This window comes from Blennius ocellaris (assembly GCF_963422515.1).
Source record: "Blennius ocellaris genome assembly, chromosome: 3".
Lineage (NCBI taxonomy): Eukaryota > Metazoa > Chordata > Actinopteri > Blenniiformes > Blenniidae > Blennius > Blennius ocellaris.
The window spans coordinates 12,837,205-12,854,641 of NC_137652.1; the positions used below are offsets into that span (position 1 = coordinate 12,837,205).

General features: G+C 41.9%; 1 protein-coding gene across 1 annotated transcript; it reads right to left on the reverse strand.

Annotated features, from left to right (window-relative positions):
• Window positions 1-7,802: 7,802 nt before the first annotated feature.
• Window positions 7,803-15,704, reverse strand: melk (maternal embryonic leucine zipper kinase; the record flags this gene model as incomplete). The annotated part of the gene is made up of 17 exons (XM_080494338.1): window positions 15,596-15,704; window positions 15,381-15,466; window positions 14,523-14,639; window positions 14,288-14,431; window positions 14,097-14,165; window positions 13,391-13,483; window positions 13,047-13,145; window positions 12,675-12,743; window positions 12,290-12,388; window positions 11,958-12,044; window positions 11,146-11,277; window positions 10,886-11,047; window positions 10,211-10,487; window positions 8,917-9,013; window positions 8,485-8,641; window positions 8,086-8,189; window positions 7,803-7,980 (listed from the first exon to the last, which is right to left on the reverse strand). The coding sequence occupies exons 1-17, from the start codon at window positions 15,672-15,674 to the stop codon at window positions 7,803-7,805; spliced, it is 2,049 nt and encodes a 682-aa protein (XP_080350464.1). The 5' UTR covers window positions 15,675-15,704.
• Between the last annotated feature and the right edge of the window lie 1,733 nt (window positions 15,705-17,437).

Here is a 17,437-nt window from a genome sequence, read left to right on the forward strand (position 1 = left end):
CATTGACAGGCATGGAAGCAGCTTGTTGAACTAATAGCCTAACTAATGTGTCTACATTTCCTCCCTCCACCCCATGCTCCTCCTTACCCCCCCCCCCCCCCTCTTCCCTTGCAAAACTGACATCCACGCACTGAGGAGAGAGAGACGGTAGGGAGAGGAGGAGGGAAAGAGGGAAAAAAGGAGGAGAGAAGTGGGTTGACAAGCGGCAGACCCCATCGCCTTCCATCTGACTCCGTCCATCTCCCCACCGCTCCTGAGGGTTTGTTTCGAAGGATAGTGCTATGATGAATAGGCCTGTCCAAGCTAACCTAGCAGAGACCAATTAAAGCGAGGGAGAGGAAAAAGGAGATGACAAAGAGGAAGGAAGATAGAAACAAAAGCAATGAGAGAAACTGAAGCAAAGGGGGAGCAAGGCAGAGGGGCAAATGAGGAGATCGGAAGGGCAGGTACATTAAAAAGAAGGTTGCAGGACCAGGGCGAAGTGGGAAAGTTTAAGACAGTGTCTGTTCGGAGTATAGTTGTGTGTGTGTGTGTGTGTGTGTGTGTGTGTGTGTGTGTGTGTGTGGTGACGAGCTGTCAGTGTTGAAGGAGGACGCAGTGTGAGAGGGGCCGGCCTTCTAAGCCTTAACCTCGTCTGCTGCTGCAGGAGAGGCTTTGACAGCCAGAGACGCACAAACAGGACTGACCCTCACAAAACATTTCCTCCTCCTCTTTTGCCTCCTTCGGGAAAACTTTCACCGCTCGGTGTTCTGTGTGTTCCTCCTCCCTCCCTATTCTTGCTGATTGTTCCGTATGTCCCAACTACTTTTGCACTGTGCCAATTAAGTAGATTCAATTGCAATGATCTTTTTTTTTTTTTCCCCTGTGAGACGGCATTGTTTTCATTTTCATCATGTCTTTTTTGTGAATCAACTTATATCTCATGACACTTTTTGTCTGACACGAACATACCAATCGTTTACACAGAGTCTGAAATAACTAAAAAATATATATTTTTAAATTCATTCACCAGAATTCAGAGGTGATAAATACTTAAATACTCTGACAATGCAACAGGTGCTAAAAGGTTTGCACAAAATAATGACAGGATCGAGTGAAGTGGTGATAAACCCTAAAACAAACTGTGAAGAAAGCATTTACTGGTTGAGGATTGCAGGCAGTGCTTGGCGTGTTGTTTAGCACTCTCACTGTAAAACAGATTTGATCTTCAGGTACATTCAACAGTCGAAGGAATGCGATTGGCGAGTTGGTGTTTCTCAATTGATCAGAGGTGGAGATATATAGTAGATGAGCAGTCTTGTGTTCTACAACTGAAAAAAATAGTTAACTTTAAATGCTTTGTGACGGAATATGATTTGAAGCATTTTACTGTGGGGACTCACAAACCTTAAGACCAAATAAAAATCGAGGAAGTGTGTTTTCTTTCTTTCACAGTTATACCCGGATAGGTCAGACGTTGCAATTAATTTTTGTTTCTCTGTGATTTCACATTGTTTTTCCTGAATGGTCCGGCTCTCTTCACACTCACCATCACATTCTGCTATCAGTGGGGTTTTTTTTTTTATTGTTTTACTGTGCTAAGGAACCTAAAACCAACCAAACATGAATTCCACACCAGCTTATTGGTTATAGATTTATTGACCATGCACAGCATTTCCAAGATGTAAACATGGGTCAACACTGTTACATTGGAAGACTCGGTATGTCATGCGGTCCGGGGATCAAATCCCACCAGGCACGTCCTCACTTCCCAAGCTAATTCTTCCTCCTTCAAAGAAACATTTGATAAATAGCCTCCCCCACTTTCATCTTATAAAACAGGACAACTCTCCCTCCTCCAGATGATCTGTCGTACTCCCCCCCCCCCCCCCCCCCCCCCCCCCCCCCCCCCCCCCCCCCCCCCCCCTCCATCTCGGAGACAATTACAAAATACCCTGCTTCCCATTTATCACCAACAATTAAACAGCATGGACGCAGGCTACTTCATAAGCGGCGAGGAGAGCGGGAGGAGACGAATGCGAGCTGAATGAAGTAGAGTCAACAGTGAGAAAGAGAGAGGAAGGTTGACAGCACAATTAAGGTTTTTAATTCTCTGCTTGAGTGGGCCAGTCCAGTCTTTATGCTAATTAGGACGCCACGGCCATGTAATAAATCTCTATGATCCAGCCTCATTTCCCTTCTGTCTCTCACACACACACACACACACACACACACACACACACACACACACACACACACACACACACACACACACACACACACACACACACACACACACACACACACACACACACACACACACACACACACACACACACACACACACACACACACACACACACACGCAGCACAGAAAGTTCATCCATTACTTTTCATGGCTGCACCCTTAGCCTGGAGTGTTAATAGTTTTGATAAAAACTGATGTTTCTGCGTAGTTTTAATGCCTGCCTCTCTGAGATCAGAGGGCCACAGTTTATTGGCGCATGCTGTTTATTGGTTGGACAAGCATTCGTCGCCTTGGCTCAACGCCTCCACCGCATGTAGTTTCGCTCCCTGTTAACTCCCTTTATTAGTGTTTTTCAGGAATGTGGTTTGCATGTCCTGCACTGTTGGTCTTCGCAAGCACAAACACACGCGCACGCATTAAAAGCCCCGGCACAATAAATGCGGCACATTTTCTCTCATTCCTCTCTCTTCGTCTTTTATCCTCTCATCTGCATTTGACGGACACGTCTAATGATAACGTCTGCAGATGCCGAGCAAAACAGCACAACAATCCACAGATAATTGGGAAGCCACATTTAAAGGCGAAGGGAGAGAAAATGAGAGAGATAGATAAGTGCACAACCGCCGGCTGTTTGTTAAAGGACCAACTAGCGCATATATTTTCACCCTCATTTAGATCACGAGATCTTACAACCAAGCATGTTCACTTTTTCTTCCTTAGAAAGTGTCTCAAAGCCAATTTAGACACACGGTCTGAATGAAATTCAGTTTTACATTCATTAAATAAATGAAGGTAAAAGCAGAAACGAACTGAGGTGGGTTTTTCACTCCAAGAAAAAGACAAACTCAGCCTTGCTGCGCGGCTCTCCGACCGAACACGTCCGCTCTACTTTTGGTTTGACGCTCCTTCACTCTCCTCTGCTGGCGCGGCACTTTGCCACTTGTGACTCTGCAATCGGCCATCTTGTGTCGAAAGGTCAAAATGGCCACCACCCCAACCACCAGAACCATGTGAAGCAGGTACAGGGCAACATGGAGGCAAGTCACCAGCAGGGAAAAGCTGATGGAGGCAACACACCAGGGCAAAGCCAGGAGGAGCAGCAGGGAGTTACAGAGGCAGCCGAGGAGCAGACCCGGGATGGACAGCATGGCTCTGAGCAGCGTGGAGACCATCCAGGAGTACAGAGACAGCGGGGACACGAGGAGAGACGCTGCAGTCCTGCTCATGGACGCCGTCTGAAAGATTGATTTGTTGTTTTGAACAATGGGTCAATGGGGGTACAGTTTTAAAAAGGCACTGGAGTCTCTCATAGAAGGTAGACGAGTAAATAAATGTGACTTTGACTTTCAGTTGAAAACAGAATTATGAAAAAAGAAATCTATGAAATTACTGCACAAGAGCAGGTAAAAACAATAAAACCACACAATATAGATGAAACAATTGCGCAATAGAAATGTAAAGTTTGTCATTTTGAAGCCTTAAATGTCACATAATTAATCTTTCTGCAGCTCTTCATTTCTATAAATCTGTGCAAGTGATCATCTGTGTCTTTTTTTAAACAAAAAAGTAGCAAATTAAGTTTTAAATTTATAAAGGCAGTTTCACAGTGCAGGATGGACGATCACAGGACTAGACGAGACCGACAAACATAACGGTACACTTTCAGCCAGCGCAGACCTCCAGTTATTTAAATTAACCGAGAGGGACAAGGGAGCAACAGGACAAGTCAGAATAAAGAAAGGGCCTCATATACAGGACCCCTTGAGGAGGAGACAGAGGCTTTGCCTGCTCTAAAGCACATGTGCAAATTTAGATTTGCACATTAGTGAAGATCACGAAGGGACAATTTCTTGAATCTCGACGACACTTCCTATTGGCTCTTGTTGCTTTGTACGTTGGTGAAAATAGACGAGTCCCACTGGAATTTGGAGTCACTGTAAAACATTTTCTCAAATCAGACATCAGAGCCTTTCGGAGATCAGACCTGGTATCTTAGAGGCTCCCCGATGCACTGGAGGATTTGACAACATTTAGTGTTGCAGATGACGGAATATAAATAAGATAAATAAGTATATATAAATATAAATAAGTCGACAGTTCAGGCTGGGAAGGGATAGGTTATTTATTTATTCACAAATAATAGGATTTAGGTTTTTTTTAATTGATCTCATTCATTAGAGAGCTAGTGCATATGGGCAAGAACAGGTGCACGTTTGTTTTCTTCTCTCGTTGAAACTTTTGGGTCTTCATCAACTAATTTCTACCTTTAAAGCTTCTATATATTTATTCAACATATTTTTATTCTAATTTATCTGTGTGGAGCAGCACAAACGAGTAACTGTCATGAAAGTAACTGTCATGAAACTGTCTCAACAATCCCTTTAGTTTAAAGGGATTGTTGAGATCGCCTTACTTTTGAAAACTTCTCGTCACTTAAAAAGTGAACCAAGTTAAAGTGACATGAGAAGTTTTCAAAAGTAAGCTCACTCGTCTTAAGCAGTCTTGTGACTTTACATGAACGACTTTAAGTCTTAAAGTTCTTCTTCTTTGTGATTATTCAAATCAATATTGAAAGTTCTCCCTACATAGATCTACTTCAAACCATGACAGCGTTCATCGGTGTTCAACTTACCTCACAGGGGTTTGCATGCAACATGGTATTGGACATCTGAGCCTTTTGGAGCCCTATAAATCAACGATGTTGAGTGTTACTGACAGGTTTTGAACACAAAAAAAAAAAATACAAAAGAAGATGCGTCATATAGCCGATTCTTGAAAATAATCAAATAAACTCACACAGAAAAAGTAAAATGAGAACAATTCCCAACACAAGCCTCATTTCTCCTGCACGCCTTCTTCACACTGCTGATCCTGAAAACAAACGCAAACCGCAGCTGTAATCAGTTCAAGCGCCCATACAAGTCCTGGGCTCCGTCTGCACATTTTATTAACACTACGAGCAGCTTATCTGAGAATTACATTTCTACTCACCGAACACCGCAACCAAGTATGAGCTCACCCTTCTCCTTCGAGCACTGCTTTATATTCTGCAGGGTTTTCCTAGCTGTAATTAAATAATCCTCTTGTGGTCATTGGGCAGGACTCAGACTGTTCTAATTTCCAAACAAACATTTGCTGAAACCACACCAGACAAAATTAGGTCAGGAATTTTGGCACTACCTGTTCCAGGTCTGGAATGATGACTGGGATTAGGCATACCCTGATTTTACAATTTGTAAACACAGATTATATATAGCACTTTGGGGCGATTTCATACAAGGAGACATTCTAAAATGCAATCTAAATAAATATATATATATATATACATGTGCGCTGTGAAGCTTTTTTTGACTTCCATCCTGAGATAAACTTTGGAGGATATTAGAGGAGAAAATGTGTTGGAGGGCTAAAACAAAGAGAGTGACAGAGGTGACACCAGCTTCAGTCCAGCTGTTGTCCAGCTCTGATCTTCCAACCTCATCCCAGCAGGACACAACACAACCAGTGCATATGAAGAGAGACAGGTGGAGGAGGGGATTTTTTTTTTTTTACCTGCTCAACTTCAACCTTGACCTCAGTCTTAAATGATTATCCCACTCTCTAAGACTCCATTAAGGTTAAACCTCTCCTTATCATCAAGTCAGCCCACCATTACCCGTCTGCTTCCCACAGAGACACCAGGGAGAGCCTGCCAGAAATTAAGGCTGATCAGCAGCAACACTGCCGTGACAAATTCAAATTCGGTGGTTCGTGGAGACGTTTATTTTACCTGAGACGCGGCAGGGTCGGTTTTGCCACAGGCCTTGGTCAGGGCCTCTGCTTTCCTCCTCGATGGCCTGCCTCTCTCACTTCATTTAGAGATTGGATTCATCTGCTTGGGGCTTTTAAAAGCTTAGTGAATCCAAGATGGCTGACTCGCTCTCCCTCCAGGAAGTTCTGGTGCCTTCCAGGCATTGGTTCGTTTAATTTTACGTTTATTATGTTGTTAAACCTTGTTTTTCTTTAGTTGAGCAATTTCAATAAATTACTTATCTATATAAAAGTTGTCCCGTGTTGGCCTCCATTCTTTATGTCCTCAAATGAGCCAGGCATAACAAGGCACAGTTCTAGAGTATTGCTGTGCCTCTATTGGTTTAAAGCAACGGGACTCAAAACAACTAACCTGAGAAAACACTGCACTCCAAATACCACCAGATATCACCAATTCCAACTAAATGCAGCCAGATTACATGTGAGGAATATAAGACAGGTAGTGAGTTGCCTCCACTTTGACACACATGTACTGACCCACAGGCAGGAAAATGGATCAAACCATTGTGTGAAGTGAGTAAAATGAGGTATCTGGGATTTCTTTTTATTGTTTTACAAAATGTTTCCAGTGCAATATGTTGTGCACATGTTAAGTATACATGATCCCAGTTTTGTAATACAGTTTGACCATTTGTTTTACAAATTATGTGTAATGTTTTCTCTCCCATCTACAAATTATTCATGTTTTTCGAGGTAGGAAGGGGGTCTAGGCCACCTTATGATTTCAGCACTGGCAATGATTTGTCACCACTTCATCCACAAGTGCTGATTCATTATTCTCGATCAGATGAAGCATATAGGAGTAGTTAGTTGCAGCTTGGCAGTATAGCAGTGACTTATTGCATTACACTGCAGGCCTTATCAGCATTTGTTGCTGTTCATGTTTGATCAAGACTTAAAGTTGCCGTGCCTCATACCAGAGGAGTGAAAAGTCAACTTTAAAGTGTAAATTTCCAAGATAAAATATGCAACTGATTTCTCTTAAAACACACAAAATAGGTTCAATTCTTTAGTTTGTGGTTGCCTCTGGCATTTGTAGACGTGAGTGCATCAAGTCTCAAAACTCCAATGAATCAAATTTATTATTCTTATTAATTTACACTCGACAACTTTCTCTACTCAATGTTACTGGTGTGTGGATGCTCAGATCAGAAGTCACCGTCACCAAAACAAAGAACCACCGTCAATATCTTGACTGAAGCGAAGCCAGGAAGGACAGAGTAAAACACTTTGGAGGTGCTGAAGAAAAAAACATTGAATGTCAAACAAAGTTTAAGAAATGCCAAAGATGGGGAAAAATGAGTGCCCAGTCCACTGTAGCTGAAACGTCTCAGTCTTGACAAACTTTTTAACAGATTTTACCATGAAATTAACCAAATTATTTGTGACATTTTTATAGTACCCGACAATAAAATCTAATTCTGATTTTTAAGTCTTATCACTCTTGGGAATTTTTTTAATTTTTTTATTAATTAACCCAAAGGCATAATACAGGACATAAAAACAACTAATACGAGATGGAGAAAAAAAAAAAACAACCTCACGAAGAACTGTAAACATGTACATGAAAAAGTGACGGTAAATAAGTAATGCTCTGCCGCTTTAGTTTAGAAAGAAAAGAAATAAGAAAGAAAATGATGTGGAGACATAAATAAGGTATTAATTCACGCTTACACAAACAAAGGTAAGAGTATCATAATGAAACAGTAAAGTCAGTGGCCTTGGACTTGGAAGGAGCAGTGAAGGAAACAGGCAATATTAGTCTTTAGATGCTGGACGTAGAGAGGATGTCCTCCACGAGATGCTTGTAGACCCAAGCGTCTCCTTTCAGCCGCTGACGGCGCACGCCAACAACCTCCGGTCTCTGCAGCAGGCACACCTCCAGCTCGAACGCCATGGTCATCTTCCCAAAGTCTCCCCACGTCTGACACTTGACGGTGTAGCTGAGCAAACGGTGCGGGAAACGTTGATCAGATTCAGCTTTTTTGTCACGCTTATGGCATGAATATGAAAGGAGACAAAGCCGACAACACAAAATATAAGATTACCCTTTCTGTGTGTAGTCGATGTTTTTCTCTGGCAGAATGGAGAGGATCTGGTTGAGGACCTGGTCTGGATTGGTCTGACTGGTCAGAGTCACATTGTATTGAGCCTAAGGGGCAACACGGCCACAGCAGATGTTAATGGCATCAGAAGATTTTTATTTCATTGATTTTTCACATAATTGACAAACTGGAAGACAACGGTTTCTCAATCCTTAAACAATTGGCTCCAGGCCAAGCGACCGCAAGTCAGATAAAGAGACTAAAAAAACAGATGGATCTTCATTATTCAGACTTCATGTCGTCTGCAGCTCTTTTTTGGACGAGAGATTTTCAAAGCCCGTCTTGCTTATTAAACGTTTTTATGTTGGTGTATCACTCGGATATGGAGATACAGCTTGTTACCTTAATCTTTCGTGGACCGTCACGCAGGGCTCGTTTTTTATTTGGGGTGAGCATGTTGATCATCTTGTCAAGGCCTCTCTCCAAGGATCCAAACACCTTCCCTCCTCGTTTCTTCTTCCCACTGTCTTCTTTGACAGCCATGTCCAGAGACCTTGACCTGAAGAAGACAAACGACCTTCAGCCCTCAATTGTATCTCCAAATAGCTTTGATGTCCTGGGTCGGATTCAATTTGAATTCTGCATCGAGATAATCTCTAAAAAAAAAGAACCAATAATCGAGAGAATCTATTCTTCCTTCACCTTTACCGTAAATTCAGTGTTTCCGGTCTCCGTTAAGCCTTACAAGCCCCTTTAGCGAGACGATACACTGTTGTGCACTCCGTCTTTCCTCATCCTAACTTTTTCAATTCTTCTTTCCTGCTTCACTCTTACCTTCGCTCTGGACTGAAGGTTACTATTTCAATGTCTCCAAAATCCTTGTTCTCTGTGGCTTTCTTCTGATTGTGCTCTTTGGATGCACTACCGCCACCTAATACACACACAGACACACACACAAATATAGATTAAAACAGTGGAAGCATTATATTTGCAGTCCCTTCAGAAGTTTTATGACTACAATGCATGGGAGGCTGAACAAAGAAAACACAAAATATTGTGTCCATGTGTTTTTGAGGTCAACGAGCTGCTCGGACGGAAAACTGCTTGAGATCAGATTAAAAGCGAGGCGGTATAAGCACCAGACCTTTGGCTCTTATGCGCGGGGCAGGCTGCCTCTGGCATTGGAATTTTAAGCACAGAGGGGAAAAAAAATGAAAAATAAAGCAGTGCGAGTGTCAGACAAACACACACATGCACAAAAGAGGCTTTAGTGGCAAGAGAACACATGTCACTACAGCCCACATGGGACACAGAGCAGAGGAAAGAGACAGCTACACCTGTCACGGGACACACCGAGGGACAGACACGTACACAGACCACAGCGCGCGCGTGTGTGTGTGTGTGTGTGCTTGGACAAGTGTGTCACAGGTAGTGTGTGTGTGTGTGTGCATGCACTGCACCGTCGAAGCTGTAAAGAGACCGGGCCGTCCCAGATTCCAAGGATTTAACCTCAAATAGGTCAGCTGCAGCGTGTTAGCCGTCTGTTGACCAAATTTATAGAGGAAACTAATGAGGCTGGACACCTGAGCAGAGAAAGCACTGTGACAAATAATTAAGACTTTAATGATTCTCTATTCATATTAGTGCCCTTCATTTATAGATAAGTGAATAGAATTAGCTTCCTGATAATAACCCCACCTTTGAGTTGACAGCGATAAGTGTGTGTTGGAGCGAGTCCAAGTGTGTGTCCATTTTCGCCGGCATAATGACAGCTAAATCATAGAAATATGAGTGGCTTTGGGATAAAAACAGGCCCAATAAATGAGTTTATTACCAGAGGACAATTTACTTGCAAATGTGTGGCATGTGGATGTGGCACTTGTGATTATGAGAGCTGCATGAGACGAAGAGCGAGGAATAGATAAATGAAAGCGGGGAACGTGGAGAGGGGCAGTTGGTTAATGCAAATCTAATCTAATAGGGACTGCACTTCAAGCCATTGGTTGGAACAACAAACAATTACTGTAGACAAATAAACCGTTGATGGCCTGCAGCTCTGTAGTGCCTGGGCCACATTACTGTACTTGGTGGAGTCATTGAGAGGGAAAAAAAAAGAAAAAACCCTCACCTTTAGGTGTGCCTGCTCGGGGCTTTGAGACGTTGGTATTGGGTGTAGTCAACGCGGTTTTGTTGGCCCGCTCGTTCTTTTTGCTGGACGCAGGAGTCCGGGGGGGCAGAAAAACGTCGACGTCCTTCTGTGGCACTGCAATATTCTCCTTGTTCTTGCCGGCGTGTTCTTTGTTTGTGTCTTTCCTCTCGTGGCGGCGCGGTGGCGTTGCTGTGCGTCCCCTCTCCGGGGTCGGGCTGGAAGCATATTTCTTCTCCACGGCTGGAGACATCGACAGCTATAGAAAAACACAGACAAGTGTAGGAGTACATTTTTTAAGAGGGAAACAACTCAGATTTTTTTTTTCCGGGAGGTCAATCTAAAGTCCCCCGATTAATGTTGGGTAGTTTTTCAAACGCACTCTTTTAACAGCGATCCGACTTAGAAGATTTTATGCTAAACTATACGGTGGGGATTTTTTTTAAATCCAGCTCCCCCTTGACAGACGGACTGAAAAGGTGCACATTGTGTGTTTTGGTTAATATCACGGTTCTATTTCTCTCGCCGTTTTCATTATGTATGGGTTATCACTCTGCCTTCAGAACAGAAAGTCTGATTAGAACAGTTAAACTATTTGTCCTCTTTCACTGACAAAACAAGATGAAACCTACATCTGAAGTACCAACTGATACATACGATGTCTTTTCTGTCGGCTCCATCTGGCTGACCTCTGACCCCCCGGGGCGAGTACTGCGGGACCGACGTCCAAAGACAATCGTCCATGTACTCGGGTTCAAAATCCAAAGAGCCCATAATGACCGCGTCTTCGTCCTCGCTGAAATGAAGAGCTTCTTTTGCCTAAAAGCGCAGTATTGGGGAAAAGATGCACAACGCCACAGCAATGAGAAGCTTTTTGAAGAATTTGTGCCACGGCATCCAGCTGTCAGTAGCCAAACCTGTAGCCTCTGTTGCAGAGGAGAGCCGGAGTCCTCTGAGAAAGCCGCTTCAGGGCGCAGGCGGACGGGCTTCCCCCTCTGCTTCTTTGACAGCAGCAGCAGGTAGGTAGCTGTGGTGTGATCATACTGCCACTGTGAAAGTTAAGATATATCAGAGCTGATAAGCAGAAGTTATTATGTCACACTTGGAAGGCGTTTAATCACAATTTGAAAATAAAAGCACGGTGCAAATGTTTAAGGTGATGTGGAGAGTAAATAAAGCGGCGTCACTTCAATAATGAGGTCTCTGACAGCCAAACGGTGAATAGGCAAGAGTGAAATGAGCATTTGGTGTGAACACCATCTCTCCTCATAGCAGCATCAGTTCTTGATCTGCAAGGAGTTCAGCGTTTTAACACATCTAAGAACTTCTCAACACAATTAAATCAGAGCAAATGGACTTGCCGATAGGTCTTAGAAGAAATTTAGCCCATGATTCATCAGTTCGTACCGTTTCCTTGAACAGTGTGGCAAATTGCTCATTGGTGGAGAGCTCATTTATTTAAACTCTTTAGGTCTGTCACCCAAGGTTTCACATGTCAATGGGATCTTAAAGAATCAATGAGCTATATGATCCAGCAATGCAAGAAATCTCAGAAGGATCGCCAATCGTCTTCCAAGTGAAAAGACTTATTATTTTAAAAAAGACGCATTATTTTAGACTGGCCTAACACTTTTGCACAGTGCTACATATTAAAAAAAAACAAAAAACAAAACAATAGAATCATGATAAATATTAGAGCACTCCAACATGTGTAGACACAGACACACACCTTGTTCACCAGTGCTGTGGTGCTCTCTCTTGACCGTTTCATGTTGACCGCCATCTCCGTTATACAATCTTCATCAACATAGCCGAGCTACAACAGAAAAAGGCCAACAAGAGCCAGACTTGTTCACACAAACCCAAAAACCTCTTTTCTTTACAAGGTGAGCAGTAATAACAGTGATCGTCAAGATTTGGATTGTGTGTCAGGAAACAGTCAGTTACTGTCAAGCTCAAGTGTGACTCTGTGAAATCATGTTGAGTGACTGGTTAAGTTCAATACAATATATATATGGACGTGCTTGCATTTATAACACAACATGTTGTGGACGTTTGTACCGGCTGCCGGCTGTACCACTCCACAGGACTGTTGTATTCTTTCATCACCCAGGGATGGTCCAGCAGCTGTCGAACAGTCACACGGCACTTGGGGTCCACCTACAGGACACATCGAGAAACTACAACTCAATATGACCCGCACGCGTCACTGTCGATATATAATATTGTGTGTGCACAATATATATATATTTTATTTTTTTTTGTTTGTTTTTTTAAGACAGCATTGTATGTTTGGACATGAAGTCAATGTTTTGTCACAATGATTTAATTCCACGTATATGCAACTCAACTTTACTGTTGTTCAATTGGACTGAATCAATTAAAAAAAAAAAAAAGTGTACAGATAAGACACGAAGAGCAAAACCTCAAGGGCTGAAAATCATACCTGCATCATCTGGTTGAGAAGGAGCACACTGCCAGGAGAGAGCCACCGTGGGTTATCATATTTTCCTCTCTGAAATAACAAAATCGTGTACAAAAACACAACAGCTCTTTAGTCTTGTATTTCCTTATAAGGGAATGTAAATGTGATTCCGAATGCATAGCACAGGGATTGGACAAAGAAAAACTTATTTTTGAAGCACACAACCCTTTGAAAGTCATTATTATCCTGTTGCCACTGATTTGGCATGCACGCTTCTAATAACCATAACTCCTACACTCAAATATTGAAATGGGACACATTTTTCATACATATAGAGCCATAAAAAACTAAATAGATCACAGCAATGGAATCATACGGGAAATATATACGTACTGTAATTTTCCTGTAGAGGGCCATGCAGTTGTCATCGTCAAAGGGCAGGTACCCGCAGAGCAGGGCAAAGAGCAGCACTCCCATACTCCATACGTCAGCCTGGAGGTTACACATCACACAGAAGTATTTCAGCCTCAGGTGGAACAGATAACGTGTCACAGCTCAGCTGCATTGAGACATGCATCAGCAAATATGACCAGGACACCGTGAAGAAGAATCAATGTGAAAAACTGATAAAAAAAAAAAAAAAAAAAAAAAGACTGGAAAATGTTATAGTTTGAATTCATCTCAAATGTAAAACCTGAAGTTTTTCAAAGTCATACATGCAACTGAACATTTCATACCTCAGAGCCAATGTAAGCTTTGCCCTGGATGAGTTCAGGGGCAGCGTATGCAGGACTTCCACAGCACGTCATCAGCTCGTAACCCAAACCTCCCTACAAGGTAAAAACAAAGAAATGAATGTCTAGTTTTCTGAAATCATTTGCTGAAATGTCTGGCTGTATGTCCATCTCATAGGTACATACCAAGAAAATGTTTGATAGAGAATCAATCAAGAGTCGATAACAAAGACTTTGATGCCTTACTTGAACCCTCTTTTATAATAATCAGAGGTTTAACCACTTTTACAATGTCTGAGGCCAAGAGATAAGATCATGAGATTTAGTTGGTATTTTTAGTGCTAAAACTCCGATTCAGATTAATTTGCTGACTCTACTAGTTATCGACACAATGAAGACTGTGTGACAGCAAAGCACCAAAACAAGCTCAAGAAAATGTAAACTTTTGCCGTTTATTCCAAACCGTCTTGTCTCTTATTGTAGATGCTAAAGACCAGACAATTCCAGCCAAGCTTACTTAAAACCGGCTAACCGGAGTGTTACAAAGGTTTTCAAAAAAAAAATTGTGGTTTATTTTTCCTTCACTTCACATTTTTCTAGCAAAGCCCTGGGCAGACATGATGCCCCACACTTAAAAAACAACGGAGTCATTTTTCCATCTGCTTGTGATAATAATGACTTAACAGACACAGGGAATGAGAGAATTCACCTTTGGTTTGGCACACAGTCCAAAGTCTATAAGCTTTAAATTCTGGTCTTCATCAATCAGCAAGTTCTCCTGAAATCAAATTAAAAAAACAAACAAACAAAAAAAAATCCAGAATATTACAATTATAAGAAATCTGATGCAATTGAACTGATACGTTTATGTACTTAAACACATGTTGTTGCTGTTTTTACCGGTTTTAGGTCCCTGTGTGCGTATCCCTGGCTGTGGACGTAAGCCATCGCCGACACAATCTGCCTGAAGAAGACTCTGGTCTCCTCCTCCGACAGACGGTCCTTTGCTATGATATAGTCAAACAGCTCGCCACCGGGGCAGTACTGCAAGAAACAGAAAGAAACGAGAGGAAGGGAAGCTAAAGGAATGAACTCCACTTTATGATATACAGTCCAGTCTTCCCTGTGAACTTACCTCCAGCACCATGAAGATCTGGGTGGATGTTTCTATGACTTGATACAGTCGACAGATGTGTTGATGACTCAGGTTTTTCATGGCTTCGATCTCCACTTTCACACGAGGCAAGTCGTCCTGAGACAAGTAAGATGGATATAAACAAATACTGGTGTGTGTCGGAGTGAGGGGGAAATGGTAACTTTTCACAATTGATAATAGTGAACATATTACAAAACATTTTCTAAAGTCTGCAGATATTAGGGTTTGGAAATGACAAAAAAAAAAAAAAACTTGGTCCCCTTACAAAGGATGTAAGGCAACTGTGCTATCACTGCCCAACCAACACAAATCTTTTCACTACTCCAGTTTCAATTTGGGGGTGTAATACAGGTAGTATTTTAAAAATCATGTATAATGTTGGCTCAGGCCACATTTAACCATGCTTGACTTGTGCTCTTCTGAGTTGAGACTGCTTCATTAAGACACCAAGCTTCTCTCTTTTCTTATTCTCAATGCATTCAAGTCAACAGTACATCCTGGGTACACTTGTGGGTAAAAGTGTGGCTGCAACAACAACAGACAGAATACACTGACAATCTGATGTCTTTCTGTGGGATGATCTATTCATTTGATGTCACTTTTCATGTATGCATACTTTACTGTTTTAACACTTTCCCTTTTCAGTTTTGTAGTTCTAAATGTATTTTCTTAATCATCATGATTTGTTTCTTTTAGAAATGTGGGGTTTTGTGCCCGATAATCTCCATTGTTTGACTCATCTTGGACAGTCGCTACTTTGTTTGTATGCTTTGTTTTCCTCATCAGATCGTTTTCACATTCCCCCACGTTGAGACATACACTGTTTCTGGAACTCACCCCAAGGTCTTTCTTATTCATGATTTTGATGGCAACCTTCTCCCCTGTCAGGATGTGTCGACCCAGCTTCACTTTGGCAAAACCTCCTGTGAACGCACAGACAGTGATCGTAACACACCCACACACACACAGACAGAGAGACCTTGTTTGGCAGTCTTTATTACACAGCAGACGGTACAGAAAACAGGTCAGACAGTGTTTAACGTGGACTTTACCAGATCCGATGGTCTCATACACTTCATAGTATTTGTGGAGCTCGTCGGCTCCGCGCTGCTCCGTCCTTTCCACTGGCATCCCCCCTCTCCTTTGTGGTCAACCTTCCTGCGTACAGACACCACATTCCCAAGTCATTGAAACTCATAACCAAACCGCCGTTTTATATTCAACATTCACTTTAGAAATGTGTAGTTTTTCCTCCGGTAGTTTCTATCTGGCTTGCACGGATGCAGAAATACACATGATAAAGGTCTCCGATTCCGCAAAAGGAAACGATATAAAGCTTTGGTTTTATTAGACGGGATATGAGACTACCAGACATTTATTTACCTGGATTAAAAAAAAAAGAAGGTAGACGAAGACGACGTCGGCTAAAAACAGGAGAAAGCTCTTGCAGCTCGGAGGGTTTGAGGTTTTGTTAGAAGTTTGAATTTCGCTCGTTGTTTCCTACATCCGGTTTGTGCCTTGCGCCCCCCCTGATGGTGAGTCAAGGTACTTCAGGTCTAACACTGGCCACTGCTGATAAAGCTTTAATATTCACTTGAACATTTTGAGGTTCTGATTTGTTTGCATTTTTTTGCAACTTAAAAAAACATTTCTTGTAAAACTTGTAAACGAGAATTCATCAGTGAACGGACTTGTTTCCAATGTTGATCCTAATCAATCAATCAATTTTTCTTCCACTTCATTCAACTTGGGGTTGCAGTTGCATTTTAATCGACGACAGCTTTCGATCAAATCAATGCATGGGTTCATTACATCCCCTCAACCATCTTCATTGACTTCAGAGAATCAAAGCTGAATTGGTGACCTTCAAATGCCGATGAGATTTATGGTAAGTTCCTGGGATTGTGTCTTACTTGATGCTTGCTTGAACTTACCTGATGTTTGCTGGGAGAAGCACTAGGGCATAATCAGTATAATTTGCGGTTATAACAGATGGAATGTTATAGAATAGAATGTTATAGAATAGAATAGAATAGAATAGAATAGAATAGAATAGAATAGAATAGGATAATTCCTTTTGTTGCCCCTGAACACCATCCATTGAAGCTTATGGCCAAGATTATTGTGCCTGTAGAATTCTTCCCCAAGGTATTCTCAAAACACTTATAAATATTTTTTAAATGGTGGGACTTAACACAAACATATATTTATGATTTCATGACTTGTGAAATATAAGTAATACTATATAAAATACATCCCTAGACTGTTAACAGCACAACCCTTTTTAAGTATTAAGTAGTATACCAAATTATCTTACTCATAACAGTGTTGCCAATAGGCTGGAGTGCCGTGGAGAAGTCAGTGGTCTACCACAGAACTGATAACACAAACTAATATGAAGTGGATGGATGGTCATAGCTTTCTGAAAGGTAGTGTTTAGCGGAACAATTCGCCTGTCGACATACTTTCATGTGCATTCAAAGGCATCCACAGCTTGTGTGATGAAAAGCATCCCATGTGTTGCAATGCGTAAAACCTTCAGTTTGACCCTGAAGGCATGTGGATGCCATCGCTGACCGGAGATGCATAGTTATGGTGTCAGGAGGTCTGTGTGTCTCTTCAGCTGCAAACATTTCGAGTCTGTAATTAGGCGAAGGGGAGAGGTGAGCAGAGAGAACTGTGTTAACACTTTTGAAAACACCCTCTGGCTTTCATTTGTGATTTGTATTGCAACCACTCTTATTATATGTCCCTTACATCTTGAATGACCATCTTTATCAACTGTTGTTCTACAGCATATGTATTGTCTGGATGAAGGCTGTACCTGGATTTATAAATCAGAGACCAAATCCAAGAGGAGGAGCATCATGACATAACCAAGGCAGACCATCAGA